Source organism: Ischnura elegans, chromosome 4 (genome assembly GCF_921293095.1).
Source record: "Ischnura elegans chromosome 4, ioIscEleg1.1, whole genome shotgun sequence".
Classification (NCBI taxonomy): domain Eukaryota; kingdom Metazoa; phylum Arthropoda; class Insecta; order Odonata; family Coenagrionidae; genus Ischnura; species Ischnura elegans.
This window is the reverse complement of record NC_060249.1, coordinates 5,669,455-5,686,459: the sequence shown is the minus strand read 5'-3', so window position 1 is coordinate 5,686,459 and position 17,005 is coordinate 5,669,455. Positions and strand designations below refer to the sequence as shown.

Sequence of the window (17,005 nt, the reverse complement as noted above, 5' to 3'; positions counted from 1 at the left end):
ACTTCGCAATTATAAATATTGCGAATTTTACGGCATTTTTGCAACCTTTTCTTTCATTGCTTTCGTTCTTTGATATTACCGGAAAAGTAGTATTTTCCATAGATTAATATACATAAAACCATAGAGTAAGTATATAATATACTTACTCTATGATAAAACATACCGATGTATTAATTGCCTTCGCGATCCCTAGGAAATGGTTTATGTCCATATTTGGATCCGTATTTTAGGGCTGAATTTTTTCGCCATGAATCCCTCCTTCGAAAATATATTTCTATGTCGAGGTTGACAAGTTCGATTACCCGGAAAGGCCTTTTTTCGCATTTCCCATTGCATTTTCAGATATTTAACATGACGGTTTTCAAGAAAAAATGTCCAGAAACGAAGGCATTTCACTCAAAAATGGACACTGAATGATCCACATCAACCACGTAAGATCGGAATTAAGCTCTCGATAAGGACTTTCTTGGCCACCAAAGTGACTTACCCCTCACTCCGCAATAGGAAAACATTAACATTGTGTTAAGCTTGTCGAGCTTGAAGGTCTTTCGTTTATGACTAATGCTTTTCAAAGCAATGGAGCTATTGCGAAATGGCGGCACTGCCGCACTTCAATTCGTAATACTCATCTTGCCTAAATATCCGAAACATACTAAAATAAACTTCAAGAAAATTGAATACGCTATCTTGCACTGCTACAAAGCAGGTGGCATGGTGTACAAATGAGTTCCAAATGGGTGTCCAAGTGGTACAAATCAGTTTCAAAACGGATGAACGAGTGGTACAAACGAGTTCCAAATTTAAATCCAAATGAGTCCCATAGCAGTTTCCAATGGAAATCCAAGGCAGTTCAAAATGTGCTACAAATGAGTTGATGACATGGTAGGATGCTATGACGTCATGAACTGCTGTGTACCGTGTTTCAATTCCACAGTAGTTCAAAAGCACATACAAATCAGTGGTACAAAGCAGATAAATGACAGTTCCAAATGACTTACACAGCAGAAATTTTTCCCTGAGATCGCATAGGCGCCGATCTGGCCTTTTTCAAATGAGGTAAAATTGAACATTGCCATTAGTCTAAACCGGTATTTCTAGAACGAAATAATTTGTATATTATGAATACACTAATGGTGGGTAACGAATCACAATCAATACCTTTCGTTTTCTTTAATGAAGGAAACTACCCTATTGTTTACATAAAATTAAAATATTCCATTATTCAGCTAAATTCCTGTTTGAATCCTTTAAAGGCAATCACAATTACTCGCCAAAATCTTGGGTTTCCTGCTGCATAGGCGACCTAGTCAAACATTTTCACATTCATCGCTTAGTATTCGAGGTATTCGAAATTCGAGGTATTCGAATATTCGAGCAATGATTTAATATTCGAATTCGATATTCGAATTCGAGAAATCTACTATTCGACCCATCCCTAGATTATAGCCATCCGCATGTCGCGAATGGGCTCCGGGATATCTAAATACCATGTAATGTGATGTTTTTCCACAGAGAAAGAATGCTCTCACCCACCATCATGTCAGGGAAAACACTTCCTGGTTTCTTTTACGGTTCAACCATAGAAACTGACCTTGGAATGGATTGTAGAAAGAATCTTCAGATAAACTGCACAAATGATATTGGGCCTCCTCTTTCGAAGGGAAAATAGCGGACTGAATAAATATTGATCTAACAATGCACTTCCTGTAGAGATCAGAGATGAAAGTTGAAAGGTCCGTAAGCCATCAATGAAAAGCATTCCCAGAAAACCATCATAGTAGCCGCCCTCCGAGAATAACGTGTCATTAGTCGTCACATAATCATCAAAGTCAAGTTCAATAAGTGAAAGATAAGGTCGTTACAGGTTAGTAAGGGATGACATAACTCCATTAGATCAAATAATAATTTGAAACAAAAAGTGTTTGGATAAGAAGGGGAGTGAAACATCCTGTGAAGACAAATAACCCAGCTTGCAAGTTGAAGGTCCCAGTGCCACATTCGCGAGAGAATGCTGATGAAGACGCATTCCTGGGTAGATTCAACTCTTACTAAAATTTCATTAAATTTTATTGCTGCTGAGCAGAGATTCAAAGATTTCCATAATCATTTGAATCAGCCATAATGAAAAAACATTAAATTGGGCATAAATATCTTGAGCCAGAAAATTTTTTATGACCTTAAATGCGGATAAACGCAGAATGCTGAAACACTAAATGAGGATAATTTTAACATTGGTCGAATGGGGAATGAATCGGGACCCCAAAAAATAAACACTAAATGCGAAAACCAATTGTAATTTAATGCAAATTAATGCAAAATCATGATTATGTTGTATTGAAAACTTCTCATTCCTATTTGGTTGTGGTCTGTGGTTGAGGAACGCGTGATTCGTTGATGAATTGATAAATAAAAGTGACAGGACCAAAACAAACCAAGTTATGTCAGAAATACGTCCTATTTGGACTCATTCTTTTAAATATTTGGTGCGCATTCCTATTCCTTCCTATATTGAGGTAAAACACTGATTGCAGAAAGTTATTGGTTGTCACCGAAGAACAGGGTACATATGTGACTCATGCTATCAGCGTGTTTCCAAAATTAATGACCAAGAAGGCAGGTCGAGAGTGGCAAGAAGGGGAGGGGGGAAGCTATTCAAACAAAACCACTTCCCTTTGTTCTCAGGGAACTTGTAACTTTTACTTGACTGGAGTGAAATTTTCTCCATCCATTCCTACTTCCTATTCCACTTCTATTGTTCACAGGGTACAACTTCCATGCTTATAATGCTTAAAAATGTCAAAAATACCATGTTTGGTGTCATTTTCTTTTGAATTTTGTGCACAATGCAAATATTTCAATCCAATTAAGATACCTCATCATTGCACCCATAAACAATTTTATGGCAATGAAAATAAAGCATGCCAAATCCCACTTATCCTCAAACCACCTGGAATCAACAACAATGAAACAAAAAAACACATGGAAGAGTGTCATGGCAACAATTCACCCAAGAGAATAAGAAGACAGCAACTACTTACAATGAGTTTGTAAATGCTAAATGCTGAGTTCTTGGTGAGCTGGTTGTTCCAGAGGATTAGGACGCTCAGACCAGCAGCTGGCGCAGCCGCCTGCTGACCACTCCCAGACACCGAGCCCCCCCCACCAATGGCTGAGAGGTCCCTGAGCAAGTTGCTGTAGTGGCCATGCTGGATGGCCTGGTCCACCAGCCCATCACACAAGTGGCCCACACCCTTGTCCTGCATGCAGTTGTTACTGCAATTGCAAACACACACCACAGCATACATGAGCACACATACGTACGTATTACACCATATTATCACCAGGTGGAGCCATAAGTGGACATACATACACCTTCATTCATACACCTTTTCAACTGAAAGGATATGCTTGCTTGGAAAATGGGTGATGGAATCCACATGGAACCCACGTGGAAATTACGGTGGAGATTTAAGTGGAAATGTAACGTGGATACCATGCGTTTTTGGTCGTGGAATAAACGTGGGACCCACATGGAAATTGGGTGGAAAAATTAAAACAGCAGTAGGTGCTGTCCTAAAACCATTAAAACCTCACAGTGCCTCGAAAAGAGTCGTCAAAGAGAGAGCCAATCAGAGAGAAGTGCCCAGTCAAACAGCCAATCACAGAGCAGCTCCCATCCAGCCTACGGGATATTAGCGAGGCAGAAACCGACAGCCGACGCCTTTGACCTGAAGACGCTGGCAGGATAGCCAGCAAAACTGCTGTCTACAAACAAGCTGACGCGGAGGAAAATCCCTGAAGAAATGAGAGACCAAAACCTCAACCACTCTATATCTAAACCAAATACCCAGCAGCTTAAGTCCTTTCTTATACATTCCCAGCAAAATACCACCACTGAATAAGCAGGAAATTTAGAATTCTTCCCTAACAATGTGCAGATAGTTCTTCATGATGAAAGCTAATGTCCATTGCAATGCTTTGGTTCATCTCATGAATTTTTAAATAAAAAATATTGCATAGATGAGAAAAAGGATCGACATAGCATAAAATATCCAGAAAATATCTTGTAGTAGCTTCCAGACATTTTGCAGTCATCTGAATGTCCGCTTTTCTGATATCTACAAGATATCTTGAGAAGATATTTTCTAGATAATCATATTGAAATTGGACCCATGGGGAAAATTCAGGATAAATGACTCAAATGTAATATATTTCAGCATAGCATGAGTTTATTTTTCAACTGACATCCTGCTGGTGGAGCAGGAGGTGATGGTATAGTATCTTCTAGAAATTCTTCCAGAATATTGGAACCTCACTGCCTTTCGCTTCTTTCTAATTAGGGCTTCCTCCTCTGATTCCAAATTTGAAGTTTCCAAAGCAGCTTACAATTTATTTAATTTCTCAAAGGAGTAGAGCAACATTATCAATTAATGTTGATTAATTGTCCTGCAGTTTAGGTCTTGAGGAATTTTCAATTCAAGTTTTTGCCTTCCTTCATCCAGGCTATGAATGAATATGAGTACATAACTGTGATATATAAAAGGTTATGGGAATTTTTGTTACGATAGTAAAAATATTTTGTTGTAAATTAATTAAAAAGAAGAGACTAGAATTTACACATACCTTTTATTCCACTGAATTGGATTTGTTTATTGATGGTAACTAAGCTGAGTTAGTTCATAGTTACCTATCAATTTTGATTAATTAAATAATAATAAATTTTACTTAAATTGCCAAGGTCTGCTCTTTTATCTCAAAGATTTTTATTTATTGAAATATGCATCATTTATTTAAATAATCTTTTTGTGAAATTACTTTCAGAATCTAGAATTCCAGTAATTTTGAAGTCTAAGCAGCAATCATACTACAGTAGAATCTCGTCATTATGAAGTTCACAGGACCGAAACACCTGAGGTTCATAATAACGAAGTTCGTAGGAACGTTTCCTTTAGGAATCGTCGAGAAAAATAAATATATCATAAACGCGATTAAATTATGCGGAAATATATATAAACAGGAAAATTCGTTTCAGTTTTTCATGAGAAGAATGCGGCATGATGCAATCGAGGGTTGATATCTTCCCGAATACATTAAGTCCGATATACGAACTAGATGCATTCCAAAACCTTGTTCCTAGGTTGATAAACCTACAGTACGGCCGCTAAGAGTTGTCCAACGACAGACAAAATGGTCTAGGTCTGGGTAGGGGGCAAGGCTGCCAGGTAAGAAAGGGAAGCGCTTACAAAGGGTTCCGTGAAGAAAAAAACTGGAAGGGACGACGACCGTGAAGGACCTAGAGGAACAATCACTTGTTTTGGTGGATCAGGCTTTTTTCGGTGCTCCTTTATGCATTTGACAATGTTGCATGACTAGGCGAGGGTGTGAGGTGCGTTTGGGGGACAGAGCAATTGGCTGCAAACCGTGCTGGCGCAGGGTTATCCACCCCTCCCATTGTGCCGTAATCGGACAACTCTCGCCAGCCAGTGTGTATGCAAGTAATCGAAGAGTACGGTTATCCTGCAGAATGCAACACTGCATAACAATTGAGCGCTAACTCACGATTGTGACTAACTGATCTGGCATCTCCCCCGGATTCTTTTCTTCTTCTTCAATTATTTTCATTCCATCCTTTAAAGTTCTCACTTGTTTCTTTGGAAGGGTCATGGTCTGAAGACAAATAAAAATAAAACTAATAAAAATGAAACTGGACTTTAATTGACCCACATGGAAAACACTCACTGATTTAAAGTCAACCCACACTGTAAGTACGGAACCACTCGTACGAAGTGAAGTTAACGTGAAAGTTGCAAAAAGCCTTGGGTTTTCCGCTAGCACATGACAGTAGGGGTAGGAGCGAGATAGATAGGTGAAAACAATAAATCGGATGAAGCTGAGGATGAGGTGGGCGTGCCACTGACGGCTAACACAACATTGTTCACCCTTTACACATTGCCTCAATTATATTAAAAATATACCCATTAGAAAGGAACATTTCAGATAATAGACTACTCGTGGTCCATGTGATCCGCTGCAGCTGCAAGTGAAGCTCAGCTGCAAGGATATCGAGTTTCGCCAGAATGCTAAGTTTCCATCATATTTTGACATTTATTTCCTTGCGTAAAATGCTTAAATAAAGTCAGAAATATTTTGTGTTTGGTCTTATTCTTTTTTGAATCATGGGCACATTGCTAATATTTCATATCAATGAAGGTGCAATATAAATTGCAGAAAGTCATTGTTAGATACCTTTTTGGCTAATAGGTGATTCATGCAGAAGTTGACCTCCAGCAATGGGGAACTTCGAAGCAGGTAGGCAGAAAAAGGTCAGTGGAGGAGAAAGAGGGAAGGGTGAAACATGATTTTATTGTTCTCCTGTAACTTGATATATTTTTTTGAAGCTTTTGATTCATGGTCTTCGTAATACAAACCCTGCGTGGGCTGGGGCCTTTTGTTTGATTTTGGAGAGGAGGAAAGCATCAGAGGAAGGGCCTAGGGCTGATAGATGGAGGGGGTAGCGAATTTTGGGAATTGTGTTACGTAGTTACTATCCCATGGCACTGAGGTTCTCCTGGTGGAGGTTATAGGATTTTTTCACCTGATCATTTTTGGTTCCCCATGTCGAACTCTCTTCGCTCCAATCTGCAAGTTTGATGTAGTTCGTCAACTTGCCTAAAACGGCGCTGCATGCACTAAACGACAATTTCAGAGTCAGCTACCAACAGCGTGCGTGCGACAATGTATGGCGCGAAATTCAAAGGAATTTGAGATATTCGAGGTCGTGCCTTTAACATAATTATTTGAGATCTCGCACATCAAATACTTTCTAGTATTCCAGATATTCGAGTATTCGTGGATACTATTCACATATCACTAGTTTTCTAGAATTTTGCCAACGATATGTTTTCCGTCGCCCCGGCGAAATGAGTCGTTAAAAATCCTCCGGTGCCAAAATTTTGGCTTCCAAGGTAATGCAAAAAAGATATTCGTACTTCTAGTATGGACATAAGTCGATGGTGATTCAACACGATGGTAAAAGCAGCATGCCTTGTCTCATTCTGCAGGCTAATCCCAAATCTGCAGGACAAATGGAGGCGAGGGAAAGTTACGCGGCACGCTTATCAGAACTGACTCAACTTGTATCTCATTTAATGTTTGGAAAGGAAATTGCTTAGCTTTTCTACAAAACACACACTTTATTGCCGACTAGTTTCGGTTACACTGTACCATTATCAAGACTAGTGATACACATCAGAATTTGCCGGTATATATACTCTGTGGTCGGGTGATTGGAGGGGAAGGGGAGGGGGGAGAGGTAAGTGACGGGGAAGGTGAAGGAGGGAAGAGATAGGGAGAAAAACCAGAGGTAGTTACAAAGTAGAGCGTGGGTTGGCGTCACAAGGATTTTTTGGGGTGTAATAGTGGAATGTCTAGAAGGGGGGAGTGGAAAGGGAAAAGGTGGTCATTAGCAATGGGTTCTTTCCTCTTTACAATTTTTAAAATTTCCAACTGTTCTCTGATGTCCAGCTGTGTTCCTTTTTTGACTCGGTGAAGCAATTCCGGGGTAAAATCCGCTTGGTGGCCTTCCTCCCGAAGATGGGTAGCGAATTGGGACATCCCAGTGTTGTTGTAGTAATCGCGCCGGTGTTCCTCCGCTCGTACGGTCAGACTTCTTCCTGTTTGTCCTATGTATTTGGAGTCACAATCACCACACCTTAATTGGTGATTGTGACTCCAAATACATAGGACAAACAGGAAGAAGTCTGACCGTACGAGCGGAGGAACACCGGCGCGATTACTACAACAACACTGGGATGTCCCAATTCGCTACCCATCTTCGGGAGGAAGGCCACCAAGCGGATTTTACCCCGGAATTGCTTCACCGAGTCAAAAAAGGAACACAGCTGGACATCAGAGAACAGTTGGAAATTTTAAAAATTGTAAAGAGGAAAGAACCCATTGCTAATGACCACCTTTTCCCTTTCCACTCCCCCCTTCTAGACATTCCACTATTACACCCCAAAAAATCCTTGTGACGCCAACCCACGCTCTACTTTGTAACTACCTCTGGTTTTTCTCCCTATCTCTTCCCTCCTTCACCTTCCCCGTCACTTACCTCTCCCCCCTCCCCTTCCCCTCCAATCACCCGACCACAGAGTATATATACCGGCAAATTCTGATGTGTATCACTAGTCTTGATAATGGTACAGTGTAACCGAAACTAGTCGGCAATAAAGTGTGTGTTTTGTAGAAAAGCTAAGCAATTTCCTTTCCAAACATTAAATATGGAATTCTACAAAGTGAAGGCCTCAACAATTGAATTCATTGTATCTCATTGTCGGTGGGTTTAAATTAAACATGGTTGGAACTTGAAAAGCCATCAGCTTAACTCCGGTAGGTGGCTAGCATTTATTTTTAACGGAACAGGGGTTTATGCCCTCGGAGAATAACTTGCTTCGTCAATCGTCATGTAATCATTGAAGTCAAATTCAAGACGTGAATGTTAAGGCAGTCCCTTTAAACTCATGAATGGGTTAGCACCATTAAATACAAATACAAAAAGTGTCCGGCATTGTTATCAGATATGGGGAAGCAAAATATGTATTACGTGAAGATGAGTCACACGGCTTGTGAGTCCAAGGTCCCGGCGCTGAATTTGCGGAAGAATGCCAACAGAGAAGCTATTTCTGGTAGATTCAATCTACACCCATGTCTCATATAGCGCAATTTCGATTAGCGCAATTTCGATATAGCGCAAATTCGTTCCTCGGGGAAACATTGCAACGCAGTGTAGCCTAATCAAAAATCTTAAACGCTCTCGCGATAAAACGTGAACTTGCGCTAAGTACGCACGAAATTTCTATCAATTTACGCATATTAATATTATTTCTTGCCTCAAATCTTCTTTTTTGTTAATATATTAATCGAAATTCATTGCTGTGCAATTGCCAAAAGTATTACTCGTCATTGGGTCCAGATAGCCGGCCTACCGAAGATTTATCTCGTCTCCTTAACAGAATGATAATAAATAATTTAGATCGTTAATTAAGCGTGGGGCTAGTGGAAATGAGTTTTTTTTTCAGCAATACGGTTTGAGACGTATTTTTGCCGTCGTAGGTTACCGGGCGATTGACTTCCAGGTAGAGGGTCTACGCTAAAGCCTTCAAGGTCATCAGTATTAACGGGGGAGAAAAGGAGTGGTGGCCGAGTTGCGCATGAATAGCATCAACACATAAAAGGGTCCGCTAAAGAGTTTCAAACACAATGGCTTCGTTCCCTCCCGGCAGTCATAGGCCTTCTGCGTCTCAGGAATACAGTTCAGTGGAAGAAGGTGATTTAGATAGAGCCATACAGAGTAAAAACCAAGAGAATATGCCAAAAAATAGGAATGCGTGTAGAAAAATCAAGAATTTATCAAGAAAAACCATAAACATAGAAGAGGACTTGAGAGAGGTCAATGGCTTTGAAAATGGAGAGCGTCAAAGCGATATTGCGCAGAAGTTTAAACTCACGATGCCTTATTCTGAATAAAGACGAAGCTAAAATATCAGTGACCTCAGCCGCACCAACTTCAACCAAGCGGTCTACACATACGGAAAGTTCATGGTGAATCAGTACAAAAAGACGAGAGTGGTAATCGCTCTGAGACATTTAGTGAAAGCTCCGGTTGGTTCCAGAATTGAAACGGCAAGCAGGTATTTTCAGTGCGGCGATATCAGGTGAATCTGCAAGTGTTGATAGCGCAGCCACCACAACATTTTCTGATGAACTCCAAGCTGTTATTGAAAGTGGCTCTTTTCCCCCTCAACTAGTTTTTAGTGTTGACGAGACGATATTCTTTTGGAAAAGAATGCAATCTCGTTCATTCATTTTCAGGGAAGGAAAACCTGGGTCAGGTTTCAAGGTATTTAAAGACTGTTTCACGTAGCTGCTAATGACTCGGAAGACTTCAAATTAAAATGATTTATCATTCATAAACTCCGCTAGCTATGAAATGGCATTTAAAGTAGCATTTTCCTGTCATTTCGATGGGCGACAAAAGGGCCTGGGTGACACAATAGTTGTTTTTAGACTAGTTTGAAAAATCGTCAACTGCCGGCAACGCATTACGATCCCCTGAGATAGCAGATGTTAGCCCACCCGCACGACAGGATGGAATTTCGAAAGCACATAAGAATTTTTTTTAACGTGAATAAAAGTCTTTGAATGCGTGAATACTATCTTTAAAGATGTTTTAAACTATAAATATTTATAGAAATAATGTTTTATAAGGCTTTTTATGGGAATATAGATGTTTTAGAGAAAATTCAATACCCAAGACCTATGCTACCAGGAACGCATCCCTATCTTCCCTATGTTAAAACGCTCTCGTATAACACAAATTCGTATAGCGCAAAGACAGCGCTATACGAGACATTGGTGTACTGATGCTAAAATTTCATGAGAAAATGCTTTTTTAATGCGTAAAAATTATGAAGAGGAAAAATTATTCCGGACTATTAATAATGTTTTTATTCATCACTGGCGGCATGACGGTAGTTGCGCCGTTATTTAAATAGCTCACTTAAAAAAGTGATCTAAACACCGGAAAAATCTGAATTTCCGAATATCCTGGGTCCTGTTTGCTCCGTATTATCTATGGTATGCTATTTGGAAGGAGGTAAGCGACAGCTGGTGTATTTGCGCCATGAAGTAAGGGCTGGGGGGATAAGAACCCTATGTTGGCATTAGCCAGGTTGTAATGATAGGCTCAAAAGGGACCAGGAAAATCTCCCTCCCATCTGCTGAACAGAGTGGTGCACTGGAAGTGCCCTCCACATTACACTCAAGTAGGGATAGGGCCATCTCTGATAAGTTTCTGCTACTGCCAGGACTTGAACCCAGGCCCACAGGGTGTAAAGCCTTTGTGATGTATAAGCGAAATTTTAAGATACACATCTGTACACAATTTGCGTTGCCTGAAGGTTCCAGTCCATCTCATCTTATTTGAATGTGATCACGCTATGCTTGTTTCTTCGGAAATTGTGCTCTTTTGGACTATGTTGAATATCATGTAATGGGGGAAAGTGCGTTTGGCACATTAGTAAAAGTCAGATATCAAAGAGCAAAAAAAAAAAGGTATTTTGTAATTGTTTAGCAAAAGCAATATTTGTGTTAAGCCATATTTGTCATTTTTGTGGTAAAAGCCGTATTTATTTTTTTTATTAAGTTTTTTCTTTTTTTGAAATGTTTTCTGACTGCCTGTCTGGTATTTTTTGTAAATGTTTTGGGGGAAACTCTGAGAAACTATGATTGATGATTGTTTTTTTTTATGCCATTTAGCATTGTGTTGGGGGGAAATCGAGCCATGTACCTTGCTTCTTCCCATTGCCATGAGAGACGGAGAGAGAGAGAGTGAGAGAGAGAGAGAGAAGAGAGAGGGACAGAGAGTGGTTGCGGTGCTGATGGAGAGGGCTGAGATTTGGCCAATTTAAGTCTCCCACGACTCCGCCTGCCAGCAAGTAACTCGGCTGGGCCCATCGACTGAAAGCTGGTGTGTCGGTAGCGGGCCGTGGAGAAAGCAGACGACGCAACAAGATGGCGCATGTGCAGAAAGGAGGAAGTCATAGCCTGCCACCATGGCTGGTCGCGCGGCATTCGCTCTCTAGGATCTCGGACTTCAGCGGGGATGGTTCTCCCTGTCAGCTCTACAGTGTGGGTTGAAAGCACGGTGAAATTGATAAAGTGCCTACCACTAGTGTTCATCTCAAAATCTCATATTCCAAATGTAAGGTATGTGGCTTGGTGCGCAGATAGTGTGTTTAGCATCTCGGTGGGGTTGCTTTTTCGCGTGTTGTCTCGAGGTGTATTTTATTTCAGTTTAAACAATCGATTATTTTGTGTGAAGTTGAATTAATCATAGTCTCTTCCGAGTTGTCAAGAGAGGGGAATGAGCCTTAATGAATTTATGTATCAGGTGCTATTATGTATTGCCGACCTTTTCACTGTTTATACAAATTTATTTAAATAAATACTTAAGTTTAGCCAGAGTGGGGATCCTGTTTTATTTGTTTTGCTTTTGTCCAAAGTCACTTGAACCCTGGCAGTCGTCACCACTGAATTTACCAGGTTGGATTATGGTCGGATGCAACCTTGATCCTGAATTTCCGTTGGTCTGGTAGACCTGGCACCCAAACTTATTAGGTTTAACAGGTAAAGCATCGCAATCAGTAGCCTTGTTGTAACTATAAAGCTTTTGTGTCAATCAATTAGAGCTTAAAAACTTTAATACTGTCAGATATGCGATGCATTAGGTCTCATTGTTTTTCAAACCTTGTGCACATCGTACAGTTGCTGAAAGCTATTGAGATATATTCAGGCTCAGTAAGTGACTCACCTAGCATTTGGCCTCCAGAAACTGGGAGTATTGAAGGCACTAGATCGAAAAAAGTCAGTCAGTAAGATGGGGTAAGGATGAAACACGTTTCCATTGTGCCCATGTAATTTGATATTTTCCTTCGAAGATAGTGATTTACGGTGTGGGTGGCCTCGCAAAGGGAAAAAACTTAGAGGCATGAGGTGATGTACGCCCTAGGGTGGTTTTGTGAAATCCTCTCAATGATTATTATATTACCGTGCTGAGATTCCCCCGATTGTTGTTCAATCTCTTGGGAAGATTCATGCTATCTGCCTATTGTGTTTTGCCTTAAAATTTTCCACGTCTTAAATTCTATTGCATTACTCCTACAAGAGCTTTTAAAAATTGTTTGTGAGCAGGACAAGCATCATAGAGGAATTCATGATTCAATTTCTTCGAAGAATGGGGTGCTCTCATAGAGTTAAAATAGTACATAATATTTTTGCATGTATAGATAATTAAGTGGAAGTTATTGACGTATGCAAAATATGACTTCATAATTCTAAAAAATCTTGTTGCAACAGAGCTTCAAAGTTCTCGAGAATTACTAAATTTTTTCGCGCTACAGGAACACCCTGTGACTTCAGGATACGTGTAAGCAGATTCAATCCATAGCAATAACAAACAGCAATGACAATACTAATTCATGACTTGAAGAGTGTGTGACAAACAGTTTTGAATAGTTCTAAAAATTTTACGGCGTACATATTGCACAACGACTCACTCCGACTTTGAAAAGGCACATTTCAAAACATTCTGAATGTAGATTAATTATGGGTGCGTATTTCTTCTCCGACAATGAAGATTTCTTGGCGAGGAGTGGAGAAGCCACAAAATTGAAATGTAACATAAATTAAATCAACCATCTCGTTTGCTAGTAATCTAGAGCTTGGAGAATAAATTGTATCAACAAAAAGGTACTTTAAATACATAGGTTTTTCTAAAACTGGGGCAATTAGTCTACTGGCACCACGTAAACGTATTGTTTACTGGACTCTGACGTCACGCTCAGCAAACATGGTCATGGGTTGCTTGGAGCGCAAGATTACTACACAATTTTCAAAGTGGAATATCACGAATAATATGCAGGTTATAGAAGAACTGCTTTCACTGTAATTTTCAGTGTGGAGGATATTTCTTCACTGTATAATCATCTATTATCAGTGGAATTCCCAATTTGGATCCGAAGTATAAGAAGAATAGCATTATCCGTGGATATTAGAATCCAAGGTATCCAAAGCGACCATCCCTAGTAAGCATCATAAGGTTAACACTACAGGTGAACACCTACTTATCTCCTAGTGCCTTACATATCGTGTAAATTTAGCTGAAAAATGTCGCATAAATTTTTGGTATTGAAAGGGTAAATATTGATAACTGTCGAAAGTCCTGGCTTATACGTGCAACACCACGTGATAGAATTAAAAACGATGCAGCAAAAATTTTTTTCTTTAGCTACTATTCTCAAAATAGGGGTGAGTCTCTAACACACGTCTATACAGTAACATGAAGAAAAAACTTCAAGCACCAATGCAAAAACATCTAAGAATCAAGCGTCATAGCTATCTAAGATATGGAGGGGATGGTTTCCATACAAGAATTCATAATAGCTACAAACTTCAAAATGCTTTTTTGTTGAACTACTGTTTCTATGACCCCAAAAGGGAGTGGACGTGTGGACAGCATCTGATGGACTCAATATGTTTGATTGAATTCTGAGAGGCACTATTGGGACACTCCCCTTCTATAAGCCAATGTTTCCAAAATTCAGGGCAAGTGAGACGACATCAAAGACCCTATCACCCAGGAAGAGCGTGGGCGTGTACAGTTCGGATCGGAAAAATCAATTTTTTGAAAATCCATCTGGCCCAATGAAGTAAAATTGTGGGACCAATCAAAAATAAGTCCTGAAAATTTTGAGAACTCTTGGTGAACCTCTGACCCTCGCTCAAATGCGATTTAGGGGGAGAGGGTAAAAATTTGAAAAAATTACTATTTTATGGTCATTCCTTATAGATTTTGACGAGATTTATTCTTTGGGACAAATATTGTGTGTATTTTGATGTATCTGTCACTGTTAAGCCTCAAAATGCCTAATTTGAGTCCGCATCCGTGACGAAAATATTCCAACGCTCACGCAGCTTCGTGGATACATTAGCGGCAGGCCGCTCCCGTCCCCTCCCTGCTCGCTTCTCCCCCTCCAATGCCTCGAATACAGCAAAATTCATCCCGCGTGTGCTGCTAGGAGGTCGTTTATCTTTGATAATATAAATCAGAAGATGGTAGAAGGTAAAAAACGATGCGTAGTGAGACGACTTGTCCCTCATTTGGCGCCTCGTGGGCATTAAACAAATCGATGTTACCAACTAGTAGAAAAGTGATGGAATATTTTTATATCTGAGAACAGAGGCAAGGAGCCTATGGTCTATGAAGAGGCCTCTCGAGTGGCTATAAAGTTGTGCGAACTATGGATATGCACTTCTCTTCCATAATGTCTGTGACTAAATGGATTTAGTGGTAAAAACACTGGAACTGGAAAAACTTACGGAAAATGCGAAGAGGCCAAAAGAGGGGTTGCATTGAAAAACAAAATTCAAACAATTTTAAAGAACATTTGAAATTATGAGATATATGTGCATGTGCACAAGTCAGGGTTCCCACTCTAACGAAATTATAAAATTCACGGTTTTTTCCAGGTTTTCACGGTCTAAATGTCTTCGAATTCACGGTTTGTAGATAAACCATTTTAGGCAGAAATATTGACCACTTAACAATCATCGGCCGCACGTTAACTAAAAATTTAACAAACGCGACCGACGCCGTGAATGCAAACGCAGCAGCAATGAAAGTGCTCTCTCTCTCTCCTGACGTCACATATCGTTTGCAAAATTCAGCTCCGACTAAAGGTTGTGAGTGGGAAAACAGAGGGACCAGGGTGTCAGGGAAGTTGAGAAGTGTCTGAATTTTCGCAAGTGTCAATAAACTTTGGTTACCAGTCTTCCGGCTTCGATACAGGCTTTGGTTCAATGAGTCATCATGGCACACGGACCAATAATTGCACTTCGAATATATGTAAGCAGATAAATCCGTGGCCATGTCTGCGCGTGGCTGATCTTGAAATATGAACGAAATATCCATTTTTCTTTCAATCGGTCAATCGTAGTTCTACCATCGTAAAATCAATATTGAGAGATTTTTAAGGTTTTAAGATGAAATTCACGGCTTTTTCCAGGTTTTTTGACGGTAGACGTAATTCACGGCTTATTCACGGTTTTAAGGTTTTCACGGTTGAGTGGGAACACTGCAAGTGCAAGGAGGAGCATAAGGCTCCTCTTAATGAGCAAAGCATTGTGAGAGACCAGCAGACGAAACGATATATGATGGCTGCTGGTTTGAATCCTTAAGAAATACGACAACTGAGGAAAAAAAGGAATCTTCGGAATCCGTTGAGTCAACATTGTCAATTCTAGTATGGTATAGTTAAAAAGTATCATAAATGTTCTTCATCAATTCACTCGAAGAAAATTAAACTGATAAGAAATCAGCCCATTTGTATACCTATGTTCCTCATGTAATACACACTAAGGAGTACAATCAAACTGGACCTTCTGCAGGGAAAATGCGACTGTTAACTGTGATAGAGGTATGTGCAAGAACCAAGCAACAGCAATGATCACCCTCGCAACTTTGGCTGACGCAAAAATCATAACTTCGTAAAATACATTCAGGTAGTGCACAAGAATACTTACATAGACAGAAAAAGATGCTAATTATAGTGAAAATGAAAAGAGAGGTCTCAAAGGTGTCATCAAAGGACTCCATTTTGATGGAATGAAAGACTTACGCTCTTGTCTGATGAAAAATGGCAAGAGAAGTTATCAATCCCAGTTTAGAGAGGAATAAGTGATGTTAGTCGAAGAAACAGGGTCCCACTTTTTGGGGTTTGTCTCTCCCATCGGAGCATTAGCAAAAGTTATAAAATCTGCGATTATCGATTTCTTTGCGAAAGAAAAAGTGGGAACACCAAATTCAGAAGGAATTGGATATGATGGTACCAAGTGAATACCTCCTCGAAATGAGGCATCACCCGTCTGCTACAAGCATAATTCCAAAATCCTTTGCCTTGTGGGTAAACTCTTCTCGCTATTTCCACCCGGTTTATTTTTCCACTACAACCAACGTTTCAAGCTCCGACTCGGGGCTCATCCTCAGGGATAAATGTCATTGAACGCCAAGAAGAGTTTACCCACATTATTCGCAGGGAAAGCATCAAATATTATTTCATCCCTTGCAATGTATATTTATTAATTGCACTAAGTTGGCTTAGCATTGCGACATAAAAATTGGGAGGGCAATCTATGGGCCTAAATTTGGCATTTTGAGGCTTAACACAAAATTTTTGTCCTAAAAAACAAATCTCGGTAAAATCGATAAGGAATGACCATAGAATATTAAATTTTTCGAATTTTGACCCTCCCCCCCTAAATCGCATTTGATCGAAGGTCAGGGGTTCACCTAGAGGTCTCAAATTTTTCAGGACTTATTTTTGATCGGTCCCACAACTTTACTTCAAATGGCCAGATGGATTTGAAAAAAATCAATTTTTCCGAT

The 17,005-nt window shown here is 39.9% G+C and overlaps 1 protein-coding gene across 2 annotated transcripts in view; it reads right to left on the bottom strand.

Annotated features, from left to right (window-relative positions):
- LOC124157018 (protein phosphatase 1 regulatory subunit 37) overlaps positions 1 to 17,005 on the bottom strand; it is a 156,678-nt gene that overhangs the window by 93,858 nt on the left and 45,815 nt on the right. For both annotated transcript variants that reach the window (XR_006864515.1, XM_046531482.1), the window contains exon 7: positions 3,039 to 3,273. Coding sequence is in view for 1 of the 2 variants with exons in the window: in XM_046531482.1 (XP_046387438.1) it covers positions 3,039 to 3,273 (235 nt within the window). In the remaining variant the exon portion in view is untranslated. The remainder of the gene's footprint in view (positions 1 to 3,038; positions 3,274 to 17,005) is intronic.